General features: G+C 42.7%; 1 protein-coding gene across 4 annotated transcripts in view; it reads right to left on the bottom strand.

Moving 5' to 3' along the window:
• The window catches only part of FRY (FRY microtubule binding protein), a 429,644-nt gene that overhangs the window by 235,809 nt on the left and 166,193 nt on the right, over positions 1–27,642 (bottom strand). The window contains exon 1 of one of the 4 annotated variants that reach the window (XM_030882555.3): positions 19,259–19,544. The exons of 2 other annotated variants lie outside the window; for them this stretch is intronic. In XM_030882555.3, the coding sequence (XP_030738415.1) occupies positions 19,259–19,328 (70 nt within the window). In that variant the 5' untranslated portion in view covers positions 19,329–19,544. Of the gene's footprint in view, positions 1–19,258; positions 19,545–27,642 lie in introns of those variants that run through there. One more of the 4 variants, XM_060288250.2, reaches the window with a different exon arrangement.

Here is a 27,642-nt window from a genome sequence, read left to right as displayed (position 1 = left end):
ATGTGGCCTCAAGAAAACTTTAAATTGCATAAAGGCTTTGCATTATATTTCTATTGTACATGCTGTTCTCTAGACCAATTACCGCTTTATAAAACTTATACATATTGGGGCTTCCCTGGTGGCGCAGTGGTTGAGAGTCCGCCTGCTGATGCAGGGGACACGGGTTCGTGCCCCAGTCCGGGAAGATCCCACGTGCTGTGGAGCGGCTGGGCCCGTGAGCCATGGCCGCTGAGCCTGCGCGTCCGGAGCCTGTGCTCCACAACGGGAGAGGCCACAACAGTGAGAGGTCCGCGTACCACAAAAAAAAAAAAAAAAAAAGATATCTCGGATATTAAATGCTTCCACATGGCAGCCAAATCCATATAAAACCAAAAATATAAAACTGACTAGGAAACAGATTTTTAAACATCTTAATACTCCCTTAGCCCTGTCTCACTATCTCGCCCACATTACAGTTGAGTACACACGGATTTGTGATAGCCACTGTATCACCACCGTCATTCTTACTAAATATACATTTCCACCTTGCCTGCCTATTTGGGGTCAGCACCTCACACTTCTTTGCAATTCACCTGGCTCCTACTGCAGTGTTTTGCACACAGTGTATCCTCAATGAATATTTATTCATTTGTTTATGTCTTTAATTTTTAAGCCACATCAAGGTGGGAAGAAAAACTGGTAAAACGGTCTGACAATATGTCAATTCCTCATGCAGACTTGCATTAGCAATACAGGCACACCACAGTCTCGATTCACACTGTTCCCACAGCAGAATCATTTCGTCAGTTAATCCCCACCTGAAACCTCAGAAGTACTTTGAGCGCTGGGGAAAATGGGCTCCTATTCAAGCAGAAAGCTAAACTGGCAAATGTGCATCTGAAGCTTTGGTGGGCTTCTATTTCATTCCAGGAGGTAGTTCTGGAATTCCCTTCAGCTGCTCTGGCCAGCCATCCCACCACTCCTCTCCTTTGCTTCTTCACTCCAGCTACACACTTTCTGCTTGACATACCTTTTCCTCCCAATCCTGCCAACACACCTTCTCTTTCAAAGACGTTTCACAAATCCGACTTGTACCACAAAACCTCCCTTAACCAAATAAAAGGGAAACAGTTCTTTTCCTCACCCAATTACATTCTGGGATGCAATCACTACGAGCTCTCAGACTGGAAAGGGATGGAAATATTTAAATATGTATCTATATGAGTGGAGGTTTTTTTTTACTGTATAACGACTCCGTTTAAAGTATCGATATTGGGCTTCCCTGGTGGCGTAGTGGTTGGGAGTCCACCTGCCAATGCAGGGGACACGGGTTCGAGCCCTGGTCCAGGAGGGTCCCGCATGCCACGGAGCGGCTAGGCCCGTGCACCACAACTGCTGAGGCCCACGCACCTGGAGCCTGTGCTCTGCAACAAGATAGGCCACCGCAATGAGAGGCCCGCGCACCGCAGTGAGGGGTAGCCCCCACTCGCTCCAGCTGGAGGGGACCCGCGCACGGCAGCGGAGACCCAACGCAGCCAAAAATAAAATAAATAGAAAATAAATTTTAAAAATAAATAAACAAAATAAAGTATCGATATTATTTCTGTGCCAGCTTTATCGCTATAGGTTTATCTACTTAAATAATCCTCATTATTAAGGAGCTTTTTAAGAGCTTGTTCACATGCTGATGTGTCTTCCTGAATACTGTATGTGGTGGATACATAATTATAACTTTAAGTTATAATTCAGAGAATTGAGTGCACAAGACAATATGGGCGTAAGGTTTACAGTATTGTTTTATGACAAATTAGGGGCATGTCTGCCTTACTTTCTTATGTGATGACGAACCACCTGCCATGACTTATTGTTACAGAGCACTCTGCGGCATTCTGAAGTAGTTACTGCCATGCCTGGCAGACCACAAAAGTTAATACAACTTCCAGAAGTTTCCTCATGTAAGGGCAGGGAGGAGGCATTGGGAGAATCTGATTCAACTAGCCTAATGGGACAGAGTTTGAACTAGCACAAAAACACAGAAAAATATGTCATCATCAAGTTGCCTAAGACTAGGAGAAATTTTCTCCTAGAGCAATTTATAGAAGTACACATGGGCCTGGAAAGCACACTGCCCTCCCTAGAAGGTAGGAAGAAAAGCGAGAGCAGGTCCTGTCTGTCCAAGCAGGACCAAACCATGCATGGCTATGGATGCAACAAAAAGCAGCTAACAGAGATCATCTTGAACCTTGTTTCTTAAGAAGTGTTCTGTTTGGGGGCTTCCCTGGTGGCGCAGTGGTTGAGAGTCCGCCTGCCGATGCAGGGGACACGGGTTCGTGCCCCGGAGCGGCTGGGCCCATGAGCCGTGGCCGCTGAGCCTGCGCGTCCGGAGCCTGTGCTCCACAACGGGAGAGGCCACAACAGTGACAGGCCTGCATACCACCAAAAAAAAAAAGCTGTGGGGCTCGCCCGATGCTTTCAGGATAAAGCCCAGACCCTTCAGCAGCTCATGAACGCTCCTTATGACCTGACCCCATTTGTCTATGGCTACCATCTATCACTCTCCTTCTGGGACCCTGTGATCCAGCTGTCGCTCCCTGAACCCATGAATTTCATACCTCCCAGCATCTGATCGTGATCTTCCCTCTGCCCTCCTCCCTTCTTTTCTGTGGCATCCTTCAAGTTCAAATGTCACAGCCTCTTAGAAGGCTCTGCCTTCTTCCACATAAAAAGATGAATCACTTTATCCTCTGAATGATTATTTATGTCAGTATCCCTGAGTCCAAGCAAAAGGCCTGGAACAGATAGAACATTTATCTAATCAGCATTTTTCTTCTCTGTGACTTCCTTATATCTCTCCTTTCATCAAAGCCAGCTGTCTCTGACTGTAAGGCCCACAGAAGGCTGGAGGTAGGCCTGCCGAGTGTGCTCTATCCAGCCCAGTGCCCTACTAAGGAGGCATCTAATAATTTATAAGAAGAGAAGGGGAAGACTGTTGATTCACTTGCAGGCACTGCCTGAAGCCCATTCAGGCATGACTGACTGGGGTGACGCTCCAAGTACATCCACCATAAGCATCATGATGAAATCTTCGGGTTCAGAACGTTTTTTCTACTAAGGCAATCAATTTCTCCAAATGGGAAACGGCGGCATCCCTCTCATGGAAAAAGACCCTGATCAGTAAAGAATTAAATTAGCTCAGTAATCTCACGGAGAATGGTTTCCTTCCAATTTGGCAAAAGTGGCTGGAAGGTTTCAAAGTAAAGTTAAATTCGACGAATGTAGGAATAAGTTAATACTTTTCTATAAAGAGTAATCTTTGACAGTGTTCACTGATTGAAAACAAAAACAAAAAACCCTACCACAGAAATATTCCCTGAAGTTGGCTGATTACTACATAATTATTTCACTGTCACTTCATTGTGAGTTTCATGGACTCATCGGCCCTGAATTCTGTGAACACAGGTTAAATCCACTCCAAGAAAACAGGTGAGGATCACGGAAGGAAAGAGACTTTATAGCTGAGGGTGGATGAGGAGTTACCGCTTGGAGTGAAAGAAAGAACCTCCGAATACAAAAACATTCTTACTGCTTGCTGGGGGCTGATCCAAGATGGGATAAATGCTTAGTTAAGTTTGGCCATAAGCCTCCCACACCCATTCAGGTAATTTTATTCACTCTGTCAACATATGACTCTTGATTAACAAGAGCCAGTGTGCCCCGAAAGGTCTGGGGAATATAATGACGAACACGCAGAGGATTCTTATCCCAGGAGGGACCTAGACCACAAAGCACGCTTACACAACAACGTGGCCATTGCTACAATGGGGGTATGTAGAAAGGGCAGGGGAAGTGGGGCAATCAAAGAAGACTTCACCCTGAAGGTGACAACTGAACTCACGCTTGGGAGAGGACTTTGGCTCAGGTCCAAAAAACACGTGCTTATGGTTTAATTCATGGGACACTTACAGGAAAGGCTGCGACTGTAGCACATACTAATACCTTGCTGTATTAGCAGTCACTCCACACAACGCTGAATTTGAAAGGAAGGTATTTCAACTTGGACCTCTTCAGATGGTTTATTTTCTGAAGTTCCAGAAACATACTTCTTTACCAAAATGTCTGCTATAGGGAGTGGTAAAAACCAGATATCCACGGCAAGAAGATGTCACAAAGAGACTCCAGGACTCTTTGGCCCCTGTCCTATTGTCTTGGCAATGAGCAAGCATGATAAAACCATTAACTCAAAGAGGAATTTAGACAAGAATTCATTAGATAAATTCATAATAATAATGGCTACCATTTATCAAGCAATTACAATAGTGAGGCTGTATACTAAACATTTCATAAACATTAACTCATTTAATTAGTCAGGCTTTATGGTAGGCATATTAAATATACATGTATACTTTTTATTTATGAAGATATATATGATGTATATTAAAACCTTTCTACAGAATCAAAGTTGAAGCACCTTAGGCTCAAGGTCACATAGCAAGTTAGGGGCTAAGGCAAAGCCCATGTTCATAACTATCCCAAATCATACAGAAAAAGTAAATCAAACAAGCTTAAATCAATTGTTTCCATACTTTGTATCAATCAAAATTAATGAATCCAATGGGAAAAGGCAGAAGAATAAAAAAGAGACAAAAATGAAGTAAAACATGGTTCCTCCGTGTAGGAAAAGGATCCACGTTTAAGAATCCCAGTTCTATGTTGCCTCCCTGCACGGAGGTTGAACCTCTCCTTACACCAGAACACAATGAAGAACTAGGTTTGCATAATGGGCCTTGTTCCTTTGTGCCACGTGACCAGCATTGCATCATTTCCTTCAGCAGCAGGGCTCCGTGAAGAGTGTGATTCACTTCTGTTTTCAGCAAGAGAAAAATACAAGCAAATAAAACGGGATGACACTCCTGGCTGGCTCTTCTGGATGTGGCTTACTTTCCACTTACAAGGAAGGAGATGGAAGCTTGGACTCAAGCTCTGAGCACACATGACTTTGCCAGCCCAGCACCATCAAGCCTGGGTTGTTCTTTGCCGTTAGTAGAACCCTGTCCAGAAAGAACGTTCTAACCTCCTCTCCATTGTGTGGGTCTATAGCAGAAACTTCATGGAAACGCTGCTGAATACATGAGCCGAGTAGACATCTTTCAGTATAACACACAGTCCAATCAGACAGACTGAGATGGGACGGATGGCCTAGGAACAGTATCTACAACTTCTCTTTATCTTTTTCCCAGAGCCTGAAGAGTACTTTCATTCTCCTGGCCCAAGAAGTGACAGTCTCTGAGTCAATCCCTAAAACAAGGGCCTTATCTGGCAGAACAATATGGTATTTTATGAGCTCATTGGGCCAGTTTGATGACTGTTATTTCGTGTATAAGGGACACTTGAGAATTGTTGAGTGGGCCTTCCATCATTGGAGGGTGGACACTCCATGAGTAGTTAGATCCTCTGCCTGAGTTCATTTATTTTATTAGCAGATAATGACACTTAGATCGTGGTCTTTTACTTAACTTTAGGCCAGCTTTTCCTTAATTTCTGCGTCATGCCCGTCAAATCCAGACTCTTCAAATCTCAGCAGCATGGAAATCCAGGGCAGTAGGTGTTACTCCTTTTACCTTAAAGTGCAGTCCCAGCATTACAATAGCCCTCCATCCCACCCCTGGGCCCTGACTGTGATTACAGAGCGTGGGTCAGAGATGGAGTCCATTTCTGCATTCTACAGAACTCTTAAACCTACCAAAACAAACGCTTTGGAGATACATGGTCAAGACAATGAATTCAGATGATGACTTTGAGCTCATAATGACACTTTAGTTATTTGGGGTGCTTGCTACCATAGACATCGCGCCAACCCTGCCTGTGGAAACCTCACCCTCAGTGCCAGCACCCAGTTAAAAGAACAAAGGTGAAGGCCATCACTCAAGGATGTGGCAAGGACCAGAGCGTCCTGGAAAGGCGGCCAGGTGGTGGCAGCAGAACGTCTGGAGAGGAAGAGTTTTGGTGCTCCAGATGGGAGGTGATGAAGACCTGGAACAAGGCTGTGGCAGAGGCGATGGTGACAGAGATCCAGATGCGGAAAGGGAAGCACAAGAAGTTTCAGCCATGTTTTGAACAAACGACAAAGAAGGGTTAAAAAGGACTCAGTTTCTTGCCTGGGCCTGACCAAGAGAGAAACTGCAGCATCTGTGATGAGGAAAATGAGCACAATGAGGGACCTGAAGGAGAGAAATGAAGTCATAGCTTCACCGGGCTGCTGAGAAAAGATCCAGCTTTGGAGATGAGCATCAGCAAAGCAGGGAAATAACAGAGAAAAGCCAGCCTTCGGGGTCAGTGAGTGATGTTTACGTACAAACTATAGTCACTAAGGGGCTTCCCTGGTGGCGCAGTGGTTGAGAGTCCAACTGCTGATACAGGGGACACAGGTTCGTGCCCCGGTCCGGGAAGATCCCACATGCCGCGGAGCGGCTGGGCCCGTGAGCCGTGGCCGCTGAGCCTGCGCGTCCGGAGCCTGTGCTCCGCAGCGGGAGAGGCCACAACAGTGAGAGGCCCGCGTATCGCAAAAAAACAAAAAAAACAAAACTATAGTCTCTCTTACTCAGAGATGCATTTCATCTTTCATGGGGTTGGTTCCTGGTCATATTTGATTGGAATTACTGATTTATGTAGGTCTCCTTCACTAGACAATCCTCTCCGTAAGAGGAGGAACTTGATCCATGTCCAGCTTAAAGTCATCTCTGGGTATTAGACTTTAGTAGGGTTTTGTTGGGGTTTTTTTCTGCTGTCTACACAGATTGTGTTCAAAGGCTGGATGCAACAGGTCAATCAGAGTGTCAAAGAATGAATTTTTCCTACTTTCAGGAAGAAACATGCATTCCAGAAGTTCCCCCAGCAACTGAATCACAGTTGCAAGCTTGCACTGAGGGCTGAACAAGCGAGGACCTGCTTCTTTCAAACATTCTGGTGGGAAATCATCACAGGAGAAGGGGGCTGGGCATGACTCCTGCTGGGCTGCCAACAGGAATAGAGGCTCCAGAGCCAGAAGCAAATCGAATCCAGGTGCCAGTACTTATTCACACACTTCCCTTGGGCAAGTCTCTATGTGTGTATTATTTATTTAGTTATTTGCTTTAGGTTTCTTCATTTATGAGATGAGATTTGCCTCAGTAGGATTTGATTTAAGTTTAAATGAGATAGTGCTTAGCACACTGGCTGAAACACAGCCAATTCTTCTTATTGGACCATTGCAAGATTAGATTATGGGGGCCGTGGATAGGTAAAGTGAGTCAGGCTGAGGCCCTTTCAAATTAGTAGCTGAATCTGAACAATGAGATTGAAATCTAAACCTCATTGGAAAATACTGACATTTCTACCTAAGTGGAAATATCTGAAAAGAGGAAAACATTTTGTCATTCTCGGGCAATGACAAGATTAAGGGTATTTCATCTACTACTGTCGGATGGCCCTCAAATTAATACTGCATTTGTTCATTTTAATCTAACAACAGATTTTAATAAACCTATTACATTCCTTTGTTTTTTTCTCTTTCAGCTGAGAACTGGGTACAATCTTCAAGGGCTCAAGTTTCTGATCTAGTAATATTCTTCCTTACAATTTGCTTTAAAAAAAAAGCAGACTCAAGTTCTTATTGAATGGGCATAAGAAAGAAAACGTCAGAAAATTCTCCTCTTTCTGAAACTGGAGGCAAAGAGAGAATTTTTATTTTGAGTGCTCTCGAACTCTTTGCCACTGCTTCTTGACAAATACCACTGAGGTAACCTAGTAGGAATTACATGTCAATATACTTCTGCTCCTACCTGAGGTTCATCGATTTCACCTACTGCTAATCAATATCTTTATATTACAAATAATGATGAGAGGTAGTATAATTTAGTGTTTATCCTAGAGTCTAGGTTTGATTCCCGGCTCTGTCACTTACAAATGGTATAGGCCAAGTTGGGTCATGGTGAAGATTTGAGCAAATGATGCAGGTAAAGCATTTAAATCAGCACTGATACGTCATGAGGGCTTATAAATACCAGCTACTATTATTGCATTTAATGAGATGTTATATAACAACAGGTGGTGATTAACAGTCATCTAGCATTGTACAGTTTATATTTTATGGGGGTTGTTATTGGTTGCTACCCTTTTCTCTTGGTAAAAGAGTATTCTGTTCAGGTAGCAGGTAGAAGTCTTGTCTAACAGAAGGTGGACCCACCCCAGGGCAGGGTATGCATAACGATTTGTCGAAGCCAAGATGGTAATTCCATTCAACTTTGCCAGTAATTGGCATGTGACCCGATTCCAGTCAGAGGAATGCAAGAGGAAGTTTGCTGGGGTTTTCAGCAAAATCTTCTCCTTCCTGCCAGAAGACAGACCTAAACTGGGCCTCATTCCTTCCTCTTAAGTGAAGCAAAGATATTTGGAACTAAGGTGGCCATTTTGTAATCATGCAGTGACAAGTCTAAAGATTGAATGGTCTGGGTCCTCCAGCTTCTAAAGCCATTCAGAACCTCCCAGCTCCATCCAGGCTGTGGTTAGGCAAGCTAATTAAGTCTTTATTCTTTCAGCCATTATAAAGTTATCTATTACGTATAGCAAAAGCATCCTAAAATGACACATTTCAAATTACTAGATGGCAAAGTTAGTTCTATGTATTAACCATACCATTATGGCATTATGGTATTTTGAGTTGTGACAAGAAGGATTTAGAAATGAAAGTCACTGATCTTCAGAATCCTACACAGTAGTTTCCAATTTATATATATATTTTTTCCTTTTTTCTTAAATAAGTAAAGCAGTTGACTAATTACAATGATCATAATTTGAATTTCAACTTCTTTGCCCTAAGAAAATGGTACTAATCACTGAAATGGCAAATAGAACAGTTAACAAGAGAAAGAAAAGAAGCTAAGGTAAAACAGATTTTTGGTATTTAAACTGTGATAGAATCTTCATTCTCATTCATAATTGTGACCTTTCTTAAAGTTCAAGCATTTAAATTGTTAGCTAAAAAAATAGTTTTTTTCAGTTGAAAATGGGCCACGTTTTAAAACACCTTCAAAACTGATACCTCAGTTGGCATAAACTAGGATTAACTTTCCCATAATGAATAAGGACTGGGGGTTTGTTTAGTAAATGGAATGCAAAATGAGAAGGCTAAAATGTCTCATTTTCCTATTTGCTTGCAATTGTATTCAGTCAAGTAAAACAGAAAAGAGCACAGGTTGTCTTAGAAGAAAAGATGAGGACAGGCCTCAGGGCCACTATCAAATCATGAGGGAAGGGAGACCAAACACCCAGTGTGGCCCAACAGGGGGTGGGCTTCTCTGTAAACTCCCCAAGGAAGCTACGATTCTCATTAGAAAAACAGAAGATCAATATAGAGGTAGGGGATGAAGAGGTACAAACTATTAGGCATGAAAAAAGCTACAAGGATATATTGTATAACCCAGAGAATATAGCCAATTCTTTATAAAAACTACAAATGGAGTGCAGCCTTTAAAAACTGTGAATTGCTACATTATACACCTGCAACATATAATATTGTACATCAGCTATACTTCAATTTAAAAAAAGGAAGAGTAAAAGATTCATTCTGGGGCGCTGAAATAGTACAAGTGATACTAAGGCTAAGTCCATGTTGTCATTCAACCGCTAGGCCTCATTTTTAGTGGAGATTTGTTAAAAATGTGGTTTTCAAAAACTAAAAGTTGAAAAGCAGGGGGTTTTTTTTCTAAGAAAAACTGCAATTTATCTTCTCATTGGTGCTCCAACCTGCAAACTTTAAACTAGCTGCTTATAATTTGCTAAAGTCATAAGCAGTATGCTTATCTAGAGCAACTTTTCTAGTTTTACAGTTCTTTAAAGCTCTCACAGAGCTTTCTATATAGCTGCAGGCATTAAGTAAAGGTGAACAGTATGATAAACCAAACGATGTTGCCAGTTTTTTTTGTTTGTTTGTTTTTTGGTTTTTTTTTTTTTGCGGTACGCAGGCCTCTCACTGTTGTGGCCTCTCCCGTTACGGAGCAGAGGCTCCGGACGCGCAGGCTCAGCGGCCATGGCTCACAGGCCCAGCCGCTCCGCGGCATGTGGGATCTTCCGGGACCGGGACACGAACCCGCGTCCCCTACATCGGCAGGCGGACTCTCAACCACTGCACCACCAGGGAAGCCCTCAGACAAATTTTTTAATAGCATCTTGCATCCTTACGAACTACTTTATTTCAACATAGCTTAACTGAAACACGATATCTACCAAAACCTAGGAGCGTATCCTCTGGCTGTACAATCCTATGTTATAAAACCTCCAGAATGCCAGCAGTCTCCATAAACACCATATCTTACAGTGTAGAAAGAAATGCCCATCTCTGGATCAAGAATGCCACACTTCAGATTGGAGACAACCCTGTTCAAATTCACTGAGTTAGACACACAGTCACTTTGCTGTAAAAATAACAATAGAAAGAACCCGATAGGCTGACAACTTTTTCTTATTCGGAATACTGAAGAGCGAGCTAGTCCAAGAAACTGACCAAGCTTAGAAAGTCAGAGACTGATCTCTACTTATCAGTCAAGTCCAAGAACGTACAGCTCACCCTCCTTTGGTCTGGCTTTAATGGGACAGGAGGAATAACCGACAATTATTACGACGTTTACATAAACCTCTTTTTTCAGTGGAGGCATTCAAAACCCTTCATACAAAACAGCTAGAGACAGTGTCAGCTTTGCTCCTTTCACACAAGGAAGTAAGGGAAGGAGACGATCAAGGTCACACACAGAAAATTAACAGAAAAACAGGGAAGGAAAACCTAATCTTGTATTTGCGCAATTGAACATTTTATTGATTTGACGGTTACATAATAAATCATCTTACTGATTTGAACCCTTCCCACATAAATATAACATTCAAATGGAATTTTACTAAAGTATTGCCCTAGTTAATCTAATACCCTCTCCTTTTCATGGCTGCCAAAATATATATTTACCTGTTTAAATCCAGACTCAAAGAAGCCAACCTAGTGTTTCTTAAGCTGAGGACAAAAAAATTTAATGGAGATTTAATTGTATATTTCCATAATGTTATGCTTGTGGCATTAGCCGAGAAATACTAGAAATTTCAAAGCTGTCTTCCACTGCTAAACTACTTTGCACTTTGCAATTGATTGAGAACAGCAGAGGCAGTTAGAGTTGTATATCAAATTAGAGTTGATAAAAGCCCTTAATGTAGATCTGAATGTCTTCTTGGAAAAGATTTCAACTCCCTTAAATTGACATGACAACAAGTCCTTACAGTAGCATAAAAAGTACTGGCTGGAATATTATGGCTTTGGCTTAAATTTCCATCTGCAGCTCATCAAATGACTAAACAGTAGAAAGGAATTAAACCAAAATCAGACTCATTACAGAGCCTGATATGCTGGCAGAATATAAACTTTCACTACTTAGCATCTGGAGTTTTGGATGACTAACACTTAAATGCTTGTGCTTGTATGTTCTGTAAAAAGAAGTGTTTGTAAGAACATAGGTGAGATATATGATTAAACAACGTACAGAATATATAATTCACATATACACATACATACACATTCCTTCTCTCTAATCCCCCAAATATGCCGAAGAGTGAGAGGCCCACTCCGAATGGAGTCTAATGGCTTTAAACGAGTCCCACGCCAAAATTCTGATAAACATCGTAACTCTTCTTCACATTTTTCTAAGGTAAAGAATGCCTATCTGAAACCCTTGCTCTCCCAAATACTGACATCTGGTCAAGTGTTCCTGAGTAAATAATTTACATCTCCTTTTCTCCTTCAGCCATCCTGCTAGGAGGAAGACTGGAAAATGTCCTCGCAGGACTCTGCCTGCAAACACCAGGCTTCCAATAGTTCTCTGATGCAGTGCAAGTACAAATCCAGACTGTTAAAGTCAACAGAATCTATCAAACACATCCTCCCAAATAAAATTCTCCGGGGCACACAGTGTCTCTGAAATATCACTGGATCCTCTCCTAGTCCTGGGAGCTTCTGCACTAATAGTCCTGAATTCTGACTCTAATAAGGAAGGAGGAAGGTGGGATCCAGGTCTGATTCAGCTATGAAGCTCTCAAAGCAGAGTGTCTAGGACACAGAAGGTGCTCAAGAAAGAAGGAATGTATAGCGTTTGCCTTGCGTCTTTGACACTGTCAAGCAGCAAGACATTATGAGGAATAACCAAGAAAAGCTGATGGTAAGGTAGTAAGTTTTTGAGTATAAGGCAGCATTGAAAAGTAAGCAAAGATGTTCTAATGGAAAAGGCTATTCCCACTGCTCCTCCAAAACTGGGAGATACATTTCAACGCAAAGAAAGAGCATTCTTTTATTCATATAGCCAACAGCTCTACAATGGAACAACACTGAAATGAATATGATGAATGGGATCTATCAAATGAGAGAGATTAATAAGAAAAAAAAAAGAGATAAAGCTGTGTACTATCTTATCCATCAATGCCCCTCTCCAGGAAGTCGGTGCCTGCTAAACCTTCTGCACTGGGGTCATCTGCAAATAGTGGGTGATTCCCAAAAGGCACCATATTGTGAAAAAGTAGAAATGTTTAAGTGTTTTAAAAAAGAGGACTAAGAAATGCTAGGGTACAAATAAATTCGGGAATTTTTAATACATATTTTTTTTGGATGGACTCACCTCTGTATATCTTATGTGATAAATGCCCAGGTATACTGCACTTAGAAAGTCCCATTCAAAGGTCAAGACCACGTACTAAGATCATTATTTGTTCATTTGATCTGAAATCTCACAAAATATACCTATGTGATGCCGTATGGGTATCTCATACCACAGAAGCTGAGCTTTGGGAGAATTAAGCCTCTTCATTCCAAACCAGGAACATTTAAGAAGAAGCTAGTTTATTCAGAATCAATGCATCTCATTCATCAAATGAGGTAATGTGGTGTCTGAAGGCGCTGAGCAAACTACAAGGCACTAAATAAATTTAAGGCTTAGTACTAACAAAGGACCTGCACAAAAGGCTTACATTCAGGGCTGTCAATCTATAGAACACCTCCAACACAAGGAAAATGCCATTTCTCATCAGCCCAAACTTACTTCTGAGCCCAGCACATTCTGAATATCTCACCGGGCTCAAAAATACAGATGTAACTACTAAGATGATCAGGACACATGGAATCCATTCAATTCCTTGAACTGTACCCAAAAGTGAACTAGTGAGTCATGGGCATTACACTGTTTTGAAACAGATGTCTTTTAAATAAAGGGCATATTTGCATGTTATATCAGTTGAAACATCTCAATACTGGCAACTTTCTCAAATATCCTGGGCTGTTCCCACATTGTAAAAATATCCAGGTCATTTCTCCTCCTTGCCTACTGCCGTTTGCCTTTCTGACTATTTCGGTTCTTGTTGGCAACTTCTGCAAGCAGCAGGCAAAAGTAGGCAAAGAAGTTGAAATTGAATCATTTTGTGTGGCCAGTCTCGTGGGGGGTTTTATGGTGGCGGAAACCAGAGCTATCAGGTAAAATGAGATACCCGAATTATAGACAGATTTCCATCATCCCTGGAAATAGTCTCCCTGTTCTCACTGCTGAAGATAATTAGGGGTTTGCTACTGTTTCCCAAAAAGAACACAACAGAGCAGAGAAACCCCAACAAGATAAGCAAAGGACAATTCTAAAAGAAGACCATTAATATATTCTTATTTATTCGAGCTGTTTAATTAAGTATTTACATGTACTTTTAAAAATGGGGGCAATCAACATAAAATATTCTACCAGAAGAAATGTACCTTTTTACTATAATCCTGTGTGTGTGTGTGTGTGTGTGTGTGTGTGAGTGAAATCAAATGACCACAGGGCACAGAACTGGCTGCGTATATTTAATAATGAGAGTGAAGAGCTGTTAATACTTAGGTCTTTCAAACAGGTCTGTGCTAAGGGGATGGTATTCTCCAGCACTGCGTCTTGAGAGAGATGGTGGGGCAGAGGCAGTTTCAGAGGTAGACAGGGAAGGAGGAGGCGAAGAACTGGGAGTGGCATCAGCCGACAAGAAGGTACGTACCCGCAAAGCACTAAATTCCCCAAAGTGTTCTTGATCCTTTGCTCATTCTCTGGGTGATTTTTAAAAATGAGATTATCAGTTGGATTGGGGGAAGGGCTCATGGCACCTACTACCATCCTGGCTTTGAGCAAACCACTTATTCAACTCTCATTTTTTCATTTTTCTCATTTTCATCTGTAAGATGTAGATAATACGTAACCTTGCAGGGTTACTGGAAAGAGTAAAGATAATAAACAGAGTGGTCATATGGCCTCCTTTGCCCAGGGCAGTCCCCGTTTATGCCTAGTGTCCCAGCATAATTATTAACTTTCACTCTTAAAGGTGTCTCAGTTTGGACAAATAGTGATGTGGTTTGCCCTACGTATAATTTACCAAGCATAACATTTGACACACGTGGGCCCTCAGGCACTGTGGCAGCTACTGCTATTCTAGATTCTAGGATTGTTCATGTATTTCAACCAAAAAAAAAAGCCAAATCAAAAAAAAAAACCAAAAAGCAAAAGCAAATACAAACCTCAAATTTTCCTCCATCATAAACCCAGGATACATCAACTTTTTCTACTTAGAAAGAGCGGGTATTGACCTGGGGTTCCGTTGCTCACAACTTTGGCAGAGGTGACCGTGGCTACAGGAACACGGGAGTAACTCTCCTCTAAGTGCCTGGGACAGTGCTGAGCGCTCCCCACTGTTAGAAGAACGAGGTGGGTGTGCTTGCACTTGAGCTGTACTGCTCTGCTGGACTTAAGGCAACTTGGTTAACATCTTTAGTTTTCTACTTCTTTAAACCAACTCTACAAAACTAACTGAACTAACATCTTGAGATTTTTCTTAAGGCTTTCTCATAGCATCTTTGCAGTATCCTGGTGACATAAATAGGGATCAATGAGTACTGTTCTGCAGTGAATCGGACATGTTTTCAATCCTTACTTGAATGTGGTTTCTCTTCGTCCCCAGAGCTTACCATATACTAACCAGCATTTCTATGTTGGACAGAAATACTGTCCTTACCACCATGATCTATCTCACTACAACATATCTGAAAAATGCCACACCCAATTCTTCCAATAAAGCAAGTTTTTCTATAGCACCATGAGTCATTTTATAATGTACAGCAGTCCCTTCCAAAACAAGGCCAGGGGCTTGTTCAGTTCCCCAGAGCAGTTTGTCAATGGAACTCTCATTCCCTGGAAGCGTTAACAGGCATTCAAAGATTTCTCTCTATGGGGTAGCAAGGTTTGTCAGCATTGTAGGAAAGATACAAACTGTCCTGCCCTGGAAAGATGGAGATGTTGAATGGACCCTGAATGCCCCTTCATCCACCGGGCCCCATGTTCACTGGCTATTACGGGGTGGATAGAAACCCAAGGAATGCCGGTTAGGAGTTTCCGATCGGCAGGAGAGCCTACCCAGCAGCTCTGTGCATCAATACAAAGCAAGCCCTCCTCTCCCATGAAATAGCTTGGAACTATCTGCTCTAAACATTTTCTGTAGTAAACCTGAAAGGTCAAGGTGACTTTCTGCCACCGAGAATACTCCCAGGCCATCTCCCACGCTGCTGGAAGGTATGTACTTAGGGAAGGTAGGCACAGTCCACTAGAAGCTGAGGTGGAAAAAGGGGTAAAGATAAAAAGTAAATTTAGAAAAAAGAGTGGCCCAAAGCAGGGGCTGTAGTGAATGTTGACTATTCAGGGAATACTCCAGAGAGGCTGTCAATGCTAAGGTGAAAAATGGTCTAGGTTTGGTTTTAAGTGGGCTTAGAATAAAGGGAAGCAGTGGAATACATTAATATTATTTTAAAATTTATTGAGATTCACAATGCGCCAGATATTGTGCTAAGTACTTGACATCTTAATGCCTCATTTACTCCTGTGAGGTATCCATTATTGTTGCCTCCATTTTACATATGAGAAAATTGAGGCAGAGGGTAGTTAATTGATTTTCCAAGGCCTCACAAATGCAGGAATCAGAGATCTGAACCAGGCCTGTTTGGCTCTGCAGCTTGTGTGTTCTAGGTGAGGGCGTGCCAGGTTAGGGGGCTGACACATGTACGGGCATGGACTGGAGAGCAAGTTAGTGAAATGCAGAGAGGGGAGCAGATTAACTATGGCTGGAACAGATAAACAACATGAGAGAATACGAACAAGGAATTCAAAGAGGGTCCTGTATGGTGGTCTCTGACACTCGGGGGCAGAGGAGGCTGTGATATAGTCTTTGAAAAGCTGGCAGAAGCCTCTCCAGGCTGCTCTATGTCAGGTGAACCATGAGGAGACCTCTGCAACATTCCAGGTTAAACTGAAGAGGGCCCATGGTGGCCACAGCCATGAACATCAAGACGGTGCAGCTGTGAGAATCACTGACCAGCTGGGGAAGGCCTGGGTAAGAGTGGGGAAGAAGCAACAGGACCAGTGTCCAAGCAGATAAGGAAAGCAGTGAAGTCAACAAAGGACATTTTATTTCCAGACATCAAGACCATATGAATTTCCAACTCCATTAAAATGAAAGGGCAGCCTTGACAGGGCAGGCCAGGGAAGAAGGGAGTGTCAAAATGAACAGTGAGGGCTTCCCTGGTGGCGCAGTGGTTGAGAGTCCGCCTGCCTATGCAGGGGATACGGGTGCGTGCCCCGGTCCGGGAAGATCCCACATGCCGCGGAGCGGCTGGGCCCGTGAGCCATGGCTGCTGGGCCTGCGTGTCCGGAGCCTGTGCTCCGCAACGGGAGAGGCCACAGCAGTGAGAGGCCCGCGTACCGCAAAAAAAAAAAAAAAAAAAAAAAGAACAGTGAGCGAAAAGCTAATATATCTCACCAGGCAATGACTGATATAATTGACTTGTTAATTGTTCAGAGGAGACAAATATATACATAATTACAATGTGCCATTTAAAAAAAAAGATGGAAATCTTAACCTGGAAATACTCACAGAATCATCTTTCCTCTTACTACCACCTTGCAAAGCAGTCAGCCATGGTTATAGAGTTTGTTTTATTGCTTTCTAATTGTTGTACTTTTATCGATAAGCACCGCTACATAATTAGAGGCCTGATTCTCCATTCGGGTATGTGGCAGAGTGGGGCTTCCTCACCTCTCAAACTTGTGATGCTGGGCCCACGAGCTGCCGACCCCACAGTGCATCCTCTCAGCCCCGGTGCCCTGAGTAGGCTGAGCATCCGAAGGCTTCTGTTTTATACTTTGTCTTCCACACAGACAAATTCCTTTCTCTTTTTTGCCACTGAAAATATGTAAAACTGAGAGCTATGCTAGTGTTGCAACAAGCTTAAGGAAGCCTAAGCATAAGGTGTATTTCCTGTTCCTCTTTTAAGAAAGGACTGAAAAACATTCTGACCCCCAAAGGCATGTTAGAGAATCACCAAGTTCACTCTTCTGCGATAAAGAAATTAAGATAGAGGGCAGGTGCTGTGTCTTAGTCACCTTTGTAGCTCCACAGCCTGGCATGTAGTAGGTGTGGAATAAATATTTGCTGAATGAATTGAAAGAATTCAAAATTGTGTCCCAGACACTCTCAAAGTAGAAATGAACAGTCATTTTGAACCATCTCCTGATGTGAAGGGGGGCGGGGAGGGGGATGGAGAGTTTAGGAAGGGTGGAGAGAATATAGACTTTGTCTAGAGTAATTTGAAAATAGACAAAAGGGGAGAAAGATTTTAAAAGAAATCCCATTGGCCTCAGGATTTGTCACAACGTAATTTTCTATCTAATGAGGCAATGACAGAAATTGATGGAAGAAAATAATCTGGCCTTAAAGTACTCAAAATAATGATTCAAAACCACACACTGATGTCAAACAGTAAGTCTCTCCAGATATTGGAAAACTGTTCCATAAAGAACCTTGTATGTCAAATTCTTTTCATTAATCAAAGGATAAAAAGACAAAGAAAATTCACCCTTTGAGTGTGAAGTATTACACAAGTAATGAATCCAAGATAAATGAATTATGACTATAACAAAGGAATGCTGTGTTAGGGTGACAGGATTACTCCCAAATGGCTTCCCACTTGTAGAAAAACAGCTTCAGACAAGCCCCATAGTGTATACAGTGGTGCAAAATGATCTGGAAAAGAAGGTTTCTATGGATATCATGTAGAGATGAATATCCCTGAGTACCTTCAGGCTGAAGGTACTCTGGCTCTTTTCTCAAAGCAATTATGGCACAGGTTCTCCTCCCGGCTTTTGTTTACATAAGAACAATCTTGGCCACAGGTCATTTGTGTAGGAGATAATTAATCTCCAGCTCTTTGAGCACAGGTAGGTTAATTAGTATGCACGGAATACAACATAAATTTTTTTCTTGGAAAATTTTTAAAAATTTTAAACAATTAGGGATCTGTAACACCAGCCGGTCTTTTATCCAAAACAAGTACAAAGGCTGGTTGGTGAAATAAAGAAGACTTTGTTTTTAAACTGTTCAGAAAATACAAGGCATCACTGATCACCTGAAGGCCTCATTTTAATTTGATTCCGGATCCATGATGCCTTAGAGGTTGTCTTTTGGAAATATCTGACTGCAAAAACCTTTAAGTAGGTCAGAAATGGAACTTCAGAAGCCATAACATTCTGATATCCTAATAAATGATTTTATGGTCAGCACCTCACTTGTTTATGTTTCAGAAAAGCACCTTATTGGCACTATAACAAACGTCAGGATTTTTCAAAAAGTCAAATACTGTAACAGCATTCTGAACATCACCCACATGGACAGGGAGAGATCAAATAAACCTGCAAATGCCTCTATAGTCAAAAAAAAAAGATGAGTCAGGCTTTGGACTATTAAGTACTTTTTTTTCTTTAGACAATACCCTAATAAAACAATTATGAAGTACTCTGAAACCCTGCCACACCCCTTTGATTAAACCACACTTCACAAAATATTTCGATAAAACCTGAACACATTAAACAAACACCAAGGCAGATGCAGCCTGGAATGCCCCATCCTGCGCTGGCCAGGGTCTGAAGGGCCATCTCACTTGAAAATTTAATCAAACCAAAGCTACTGTAATTCCACCGCAGCCTTTGCACTTCAGGAAAGCTAGTTCAGTCTCTGACATTTTGATTTTCATAGCAGATGGAAGCAAAAAAAACCAAAAAAAAACTTCCTCGGCTCACAAGCCTATGCGTCCAGTTGAGATTTCATTTCTCGGACCTTAGGCAACACCCAGCAAACAAAAACAAACAAACGGTTATTTTCTATTACTCACTATTACTCCAGGATTTCAGTAAATATTTGATACTGATCTCAAAGAAGCCGGAGTCCTGCTGGCTGGCCATGTCGGCGGCATACAAAGAGGCTGCTCCTCGGACTGGACCGGGAGCCGCCGGGGGAGCAGGTACCGGGCGTGGAGATGCGCTTGTCACAGGTTAGTGATGTAAGCGGGGTCAGCAGCCGGGAGGGCGGCTCTGCAGATCTACCTCTGGCGCCGGCAGCAAGTCCTCATTTAAAGGACACGGAGGCGCCGGAGAGAGAGATGCTCGGCCGCTCCTCCTCCTTCGGGTCCAGAACTGGCTCCTTATTTGCTGGGGGCTGATCCCGAGCCCTGAGAGGCGGCGGCGGCCACTGCTTTCATTTCTGAGCTGCTATAACCAGCCACGCCCGCTGCCCGCCGCCCACAGGTTCGGCCCGGCAGGTACGGGACCGAGGAAGTCCCCAACTGCCCCGGGAGGGAGGGTCTCTCGGCCGGCCTGCCGGACGCGGCGCAGACAGGCTCCGGCCCCCAGGGCTCCTCCGGGCCGCCGCAGGGCTGAGGGATGGGCTGGGAGGGCAGCCTCCGCCCCCCGGGCTCAACCTGAGCCACTCCTCAGCCCCGACTCAGCTGCGGGAGGGACCTCCCGGCTTCAGCACGGCCGCCGGTGAGCCGCCCGCGGCTGCATCGCTGCGGCTCCCCCGGCGTCTGCCCCCCGAAATCCACACGACCGCGTCGCCGCAGGAAGCCAAGTGGCACCCCTGGATCTGGTTTGCAGCGACGTTTTCTGAAAAGCCCCCTCCGTTCGCCCCGCTGCCGCAGGAAAGCTTGATAACAGGATATCGGCCTGGGCTTTTTCCTCCCCTCCTTTCACGGGCACAGTGGAAGCTGCACTTCGTGCTGCGCCCTCCCAGAAATGCTGTCATTTTGAGGGGCACCCGCTCCCCCGCCCCAACGTGTGCGTCCGAAGGGGACGGTACGAACTGCTTAGGCTTGTTTACCGAATGCCAGGCTCCACAATGGATCTTCAAGCCTGTCTTTTCTAGGAGCCACCGAGCCCAGGAAAGCTTATTTTTATTTGTTATCAAAAGATAAGAAGCAAAGCGTTATATTCCTTGCTGCACAATGGCTTTTTACTCCATGAAATCTTGGTATCAGGCGTCCTGATTCGTTAGCTTTGTTTCACGTTATTATTTAGCTGGACTAGGCGATTAAACAAGAGAACTTTAATCTTGACAGGCTACGTTGGAGTAGGTGGGATTTGACTAAGCATCTCATCAACCGTGCATCCTTCCCCCTCCCCAGTACACTTACGACTAACATTTTCCAAAGGCGTTAATAAACTATATTAATAATTATTTCACCAAAAAAGTGAGCACCCCTCCCCCACTCAAAATCAACACACAAATAGGACTTTCCAGACTAACAGTTCATTTGAGAAATAGTAGGGAAAGAGTACACTTTTTCTAAGACTAAGAATTTTTAAAAATTCAACACTAAAGAGAACTTTTAGGACTGTCCTGAAATGCCCTAAGACACTATCAATACAGTGAGCTTTTCAAATTCCTTATACAAAACGTAAGCACTCCACCACCAAGATTTCCAACTCCACTCACAGCACTTTCTCCTCATGAAGTCTCCTGAGATTGACTTCTGTTTCATGAGCTAATTGAGTTCTATCACCTGTACTTTGAATATATGGATTCCAGGTGAAACAGGACCCAAAGGATTTACCAAAATGGCTGTTACATCTGAAAACCAAAATATCCACGCCCACCTTTCTGGTGCCTCCCTCACTGTGGTTGGCAATGAATGAACAGGGAGGCTGCAGGGTGCCTTGGAGTTCATGAGCACAAAGCCTCTCAAAACTCATCAGAATTTCCTAGCTTTGAGACCTAGGGTAAGCTATTAACCTTGTTAAGCCTTAGTTTGCTCATCTGCAAAATGGGGATCCACAGTGGTACTGACCTCATTGAGTTGTTGGAAAGATTAAATGACATTATGAATGAAAGGGTTCAGCATACTGTCTTGCATACAGTAAATGCTTAATTAAATTTTAGCTATCTTGATATTTATTATGAACCCTTAGGGACTCTAGAACTTTTAAATTTAGGTTAAATACATTTTTGTACCATTTAAGCTCTATCACCTTTGAACACCAATGTTACGTAACTATAGGGACTGCAAGGTGGAGACATTTAAAACAGCTCAATAACCAAACATGCTATTATATACTGTTACTCAAGCAGACAGATTTTTCTCTGTTGATTTTATGAAAGAGATCTTAACTGGCTTTTAAAAGTTTTCAATCCTACTATAAACATATTAATTTGCTGAGAATGTCACTCATATATGTTATTTCAAAAGGACGCTCTCATAAAATTTTAAATGCTATTTAGAAAAGAATGTGTTTAATGGCATTTAGTTTTCCCTGTGAAGAGTGAATCAGCAACTAAGAGCCCAGTTTCTGTCTGTTAGAAGCCGAAATCTTGTCCAGTGTAGGCTTTTTTTTTTCCTCATTCGAGTACCTTTAAAGAGAGCATATATTGTAAAAGGACAGAAAAGGCCTTTTGTTTTGCTGAAAGCCCTGCAAACCAAATAGCATGACACCTGCTGCAAGCTGGGATAAGACATATTTACCCTTTGGTTTCCTCTCTCTCTAGGTGTGTGGGGGAGGCTTATGAAAAATGTAGTCAGAATGGGCACCTGGACGGAGGTATTTAAAATACAAAATAAAATCTGAATTCGTCCCTGGCTTGTTATGAGACTTCAGCTGTCATTTAAGATGAACTAAAACTATTTCAGCTTTCATAGCTGTAAAAAAGAGGGACCCTTCCTTAAGAATCTTAGGAGAACACAAATCTTTAGGCAAGAAATTAGGCAGAGATGTTGGAGGCTGAGAGAAAAGTAGCAGTAATACAGAAAAAGTGGGAGGCCTCAGGAAATGGTATCAAGGTAGGGGTGGGTGGGAGTCGGAAAGTGACCTGAGACAGTGGTAACAATTAATGACACCATCTACATTTGTTGAAAAGTAATATTGTCCTGAAAAATCCCTACTTTACCATATTTAAAGGTGCCCATTCTTACCCCAACCCTATGAAGTACTATGAATAGCCCCATTCTACAGATGAGAAAATGGAGGTTTAGAGAGACATAAAATAAGGCCAAAGGTCAAAGTCACATGGCTGGTAAAATTAAGGTCCAGCAAATTTTAGAGCCTGAGTCATTTATGCTAAATTTTATTTATTTACTTTAACCACAAGTAAGGCCAGAATCATGCTTACCAACCTCTCTAGCGAAAGTCCAGGAAGAGGTGCTAAAAACCTTGTTATCACTAAGAGGAGTGCCGCAGGCCTGGCTTTCCAGGACTACACACCGCCTTCCCGTCTGCCTTTAGTCTGCAGGAGGAATTGTCCCCTGGGGGGCTGTAGCCCTACCTAAAAGGAACCCAGAGAAGAATGCCATGATTTTTCACATTAATTTGATTCATCCCACAGGTTGTGTTCTGTATAAGGGACGCCTGACCTGGGGTGGGAGTGGGGCGATTAAGGGTGGACATCTAGTCCCAACTCCACTCTCCAAGCTGTCAGTGGGTGGTGATGGGCTGTGTCCACGCTGGTGTGCGACTGCATCTACCCAATACTCAACCCACAGGAAGGGGAGCCTATTTGTGACCAAGATACCTAATGGGCTGGGGATAGCCTGGGTGGTGCAGCAGGAACTAAGAAAACAAGAGTGTTTCAGGAAGGCAGAGGCCAAGTGGTCACCCAGGTCCCAGGTCGCTGAATGGCAGTGAGATGAGGGTGGTAAAGGGCACACGGATTGTATCTTACAGTCCACGGCATTTACCCACATCCCACCTGGATTCCTATTATAACCATCTGTCCCATGTCCCCCCAGAAGAGCTGTGTGTCACTCTGTTGTGTATCCCCTCCACCTCCTAGCACATGGTAAGACCTCCTGCAAAATACATACATTGAGTGAGTCAGTGAATGAACAGACTTGTCATGCGTGCCTAGTGCTGGCTGTTGCCTGTGACAAAAACGTGCAACAGAAGTGCAATCAGTTTGTGCTCTAATTCATATTCAATGTTCCCTTTCTTAGCATTTTGGACAATTTTTTTGGAGACCAAAATGTGTGGTATTAAAAACAAATGTGAAAACAAAGCGAGGCAAACTATCTGGATGCTTGCCAACGTGGAGAGCCATTATCTAATGATTTTAAAGCATCTGAGTGAGTTGATTGGGTCAGGACTAGAATCCGCCCCCTCTCCCCGCAGGACGTGGCTGCACGTGGCTACACACATGTAATTATTGTCACAGAGTGACATGTACATTCATGCACAGAATGTGTGAGGCAGAGGAGAAATGTTTTACCAGCATCCTGAGGAAACAAAGGAAAATTGCTTAAGGTAAGAAAAATTCCTGTATCAATTTTTGATCTGGACTTTCAAATTCCAAAACAGCACTAAATATATTATATCCCTACTAGTATAGATTGTTTCTTAATAAGAACAGTCCCAAGTCAAATTAAGCATCGCCTGGATTGAGTTCGAAAGACAGCAGCTGAGATCAATGGAGACAATTGTGGAGAAAGGGTTTTGTTTTTCTTTAAGCAGTAGAATAAGAGGCCCTTTAGAGATAACCTAAAGAACAAATGATTGACATAAATTACAAGCTGCTATTCTGGTCTATGCATAATTTGGGCTGATCTATCCTATGCTAAGAAATTAGAGAAAAAAATAGGAAGTGATGCCACACAACGTTCATTTCGTAAACACGGAATGCAATCATCATCCCCTTAAAAAAATCCAACCCACATATACAAATCTTCACAAAAATAGATTCCGCAAGTTTGGAAAACATTTACTCCATTACTATCCAGTACAAATAATTCTTTGAAATGAATTGAAAGACATTTAAATTTTTTGAATGTGACAGAACTTCATTAAAGCACAGCTTGTTGCTGCACAGATTCAGACATAAACAAGGAAAATCATGTCTCCCAAAATTGTTTTCATTAAGAAACAGCAGCAGAACCCAGTTTTCTTCCCCACTCATCTCTCCTGGCCATGACAAAGGAACTGAACGTTGGTCTAGGGCAATGGGAAGCCCTTAAAGATTGAAGCAGGAGGAGAGGACAAGCCTGAAGTTCGTCCCCTTGCTGCTCTCACAGGGAAGGCCTCCTTTCCTCGTGAGCTCGTGTCACCCAGGGTGTTTCACAAGTTCAGAGTCAGGTAGAAGGATGGACGTTTACTGAGCCCTTGATGTAAATGCGCTGTAACTAGAGGACCTGTACAGACAAAGCTGAACAGAGGGGTAGGTCTGCTGGGCACCTGTGGGGTGCCTTTCTACAACTGGCACCGAGACACCAGGACAAGGAATTGGGACCAAAGTGTCCCTTAACTCAGGTCTCCACCCCAGCACCTTCCTAACTGGCGAACTGAAAACTGGGCTTCTCCCTCGACACTGCTCCAGATAAATGAATGGAGACTTTGAGAGCAAATATTCAAGGGATATTAATTAGAAGGGGAGCAATATAGGAGACCAGAGTCTTGAACACCCCGTGGTCTCGGTTTCCTTGTCTGAAAAATAGCGCTTATCTCACAGGTTCTTTTATAAGAATTAAATGAACGCACAGGAAGAGGACAACTGTTAAGTAGCAGATCTACAGCTAGCAATGAACCCAGAATACCCAGTGCAAAATGCCCCCTTCACTCCAGGGCCAGATTAGGGAAAGGGGGAGAGAGGGAACCTGCTCATCACAGAGGGCCCTTCCGGTCCAGCCACCCACCCCTGCTGGCTACCAGGGGAAGGCTGAAGTTCGCAAAGATAAAAACCTAAACGTGCATATACAAAAAGAAAAGAGTATTATTTAATATTTTAGTGCTTCTAACTTCCGGTGCCCAGGGTAAAGTTAGCAGGTTCTGGTTGGCTTAGTATCAGCTCAATATTTACCTAATTTATTCTTCCCATTAACCGCTCAAGGTAGGGCCTGCATGTTTGGATATTATTAACCTAGAGCTCAACCCAGGAGATGCTGTGGTTCATATATATTTTGCACGTGTAAAGATTTGACCTCAATTTCTGCAGAGTAAATGCAAGGCACACGTAGTATTTAATACTGTTCTGACAGACGTGCACGTAAAGAGAAAATGTGGAAAGGTTTCCTCCACTTACCTTTATCACAAAGGTACTAGTTTCCTACCCTATTTTCATATACTACCAGCAACCTGAAAAATTATTTACACTGAGATACAAACAGCTCCAATATAACTAGCTACAATAGCTAACAATATATGATTATAAAATATTAAGTCCTTTCTGAAGTAAAAAATGGCATTTGCTTTGCATATTATTTACCAAAAATGCACAGATAATACTTAAAGTAAAAAACAATTCTATTTCTCTTAATCATCACTCTTCCCCAAACACTATTTGCTATTTAAATGATAACTAAGAAAATGCTGGTTCTTCTCCATAGGAATGATAATTTAACAAGCCCAAAAGGAGCATTTTCATAGTTACATTAAAATTTTTGAGATGTGGTAGGCTATTTCCATTATTTAGTGATAAAAATTAAGTACTTTTTAGGGCTAGAGCTAATATTCCCACTAATGGTCCTAATTTCATGCATAAAAATAAATGAGAGTTTAAGTCATAAGGGTCAGATCAACTGGACAATGAATGAAACTGGACAAAATTAGAAGTTTTGGTTAGTTTTTTATATACTTACTAGTTAAATTTTACAAACACTAAAAGTTTTTTCCTTCTTCTAGGTATGATCACATGTTTATAGTTACCTATGAACAGAAGTTGAAGGACTGGGAATCAGGAAATTATTGTGCTAATTTTGACCTGGATACTATGACCCTGGACAAGTTACTTTTCTACTGAGGGATGCCGCTTCTTATCACCAATCTGCCTCATCTCTTGGGCAGGCCAGCCTTTGATTCTCCATACTATTGGGAGGAACCATGGCATGATGAAAGCAGAACACCGGGCAATCAATTATTTTATGTAAGTCTTTGGCATTTATTATTTGAACTTTTAGGCAACAGATTCACCTTCTCAATTATGTTTTGATAAAGCTAGTATTGAAGATATCCAATATAAAGCACACACTGCCTGGCTAGTAGGAGAAGTTGACACAGGACCAAAAAATAATTTGAAATTAGAAAGAGATAAATTGATATGAAAATAATGGAGTTGCCTACTGCGAAATTAATGAGCCAACGTCAAAGCGCTTTATTCAGGTTAGAGGAAAACTAGGAACTATACACCTATACAATTGTATAGGAACTATACAACTGGAAGCATCCTGTAAACCAGGGATAAGCCATAGCTGAAGCCAGATCATCACCACTGAGATTAAGAATAGTTGAGCCAAGGAATTAAAGCCATATTGAATATCCCTTTGTTCAGAAATAATGCTTTAAAAACAAGTGTCTGCCTCACTGAGCATCACTGACTAAACCTTCAGAATCTTCAAAGTGACCATCTGTTCTTGGGGTCGTGTGGTTCAGACCCTCTGATTCCTAACTTTAGAAGACTGTGGTCTGAGCCCAGCAACAGTGAATCAGAGAAACACCTACATCGTATGCTTCTTCCAACAGGCACAGTTCAAATGTAGTGGAAAATGTAACTGTGAAGGGGCAAGTATATTTTGGAGGACAGAGAAAATCTTTTGCAAGGCATGTTTTCAGAAAGGGTGGGGAAATCACCACCCTGCTTCGACCAGACAGGCAGTGCTTTGTGTAGGAGGGTGTGGCTGTTAGAAACTGGCTGAATGATGGAAGGGAGCAACTTAACAGGCTGGTGGGGAGAGCAGTTCCAAATGCTTAGGAGCCAGAAGGGAGAACAACGTTCTCTGCAGACGGTTGGGGTGGGTGAGGTCACTCTACGAAGCCTAGGGAAACAGAGGCGGAAGGTCATGCTTCTGACCCTCGTGGTATTAGCTACGGAGAAACCCAAGCTCACAGTCAGCCCCTCTCCCACCAGGTACTGGCCACAGTGATCCACTTCTGTGCTTGAGCTATTCCCTTCTCATCCATAAGATGCACGCGATACGCTACTATCTGCTGTCTACAGAAAGTTATTTCACGATCTCAGAGGAGATTCTGTAGATGAAAGGGCTTTGGATTCCCAGAGCACTAGTGTTAAGATGCTCAGGGCTCCATCAGTTTAAGGATCAGACAAACAAAAGGGTGGGATGTCCCTCCTCAGCCCTTTCCTCTTAAAGAAACACACCGTCACCGTCCCAGCTATTGAGCGTAGCCTGCTGGGCTTTTAGTTTAGGAAACACACCAGGGTCGTCCCGCTATTCGAGCGGCCATTTCCAAACTCCAGGAATCTGCTGGTGGTTTGCTTGGGTCTTACCCAAATGCCACTTGAGTCTCTCTG

This window comes from Globicephala melas, chromosome 18, assembly GCF_963455315.2.
Source record: "Globicephala melas chromosome 18, mGloMel1.2, whole genome shotgun sequence".
NCBI lineage: Eukaryota > Metazoa > Chordata > Mammalia > Artiodactyla > Delphinidae > Globicephala > Globicephala melas.
This window is presented reverse-complemented; position numbering and strand designations above follow the sequence as displayed.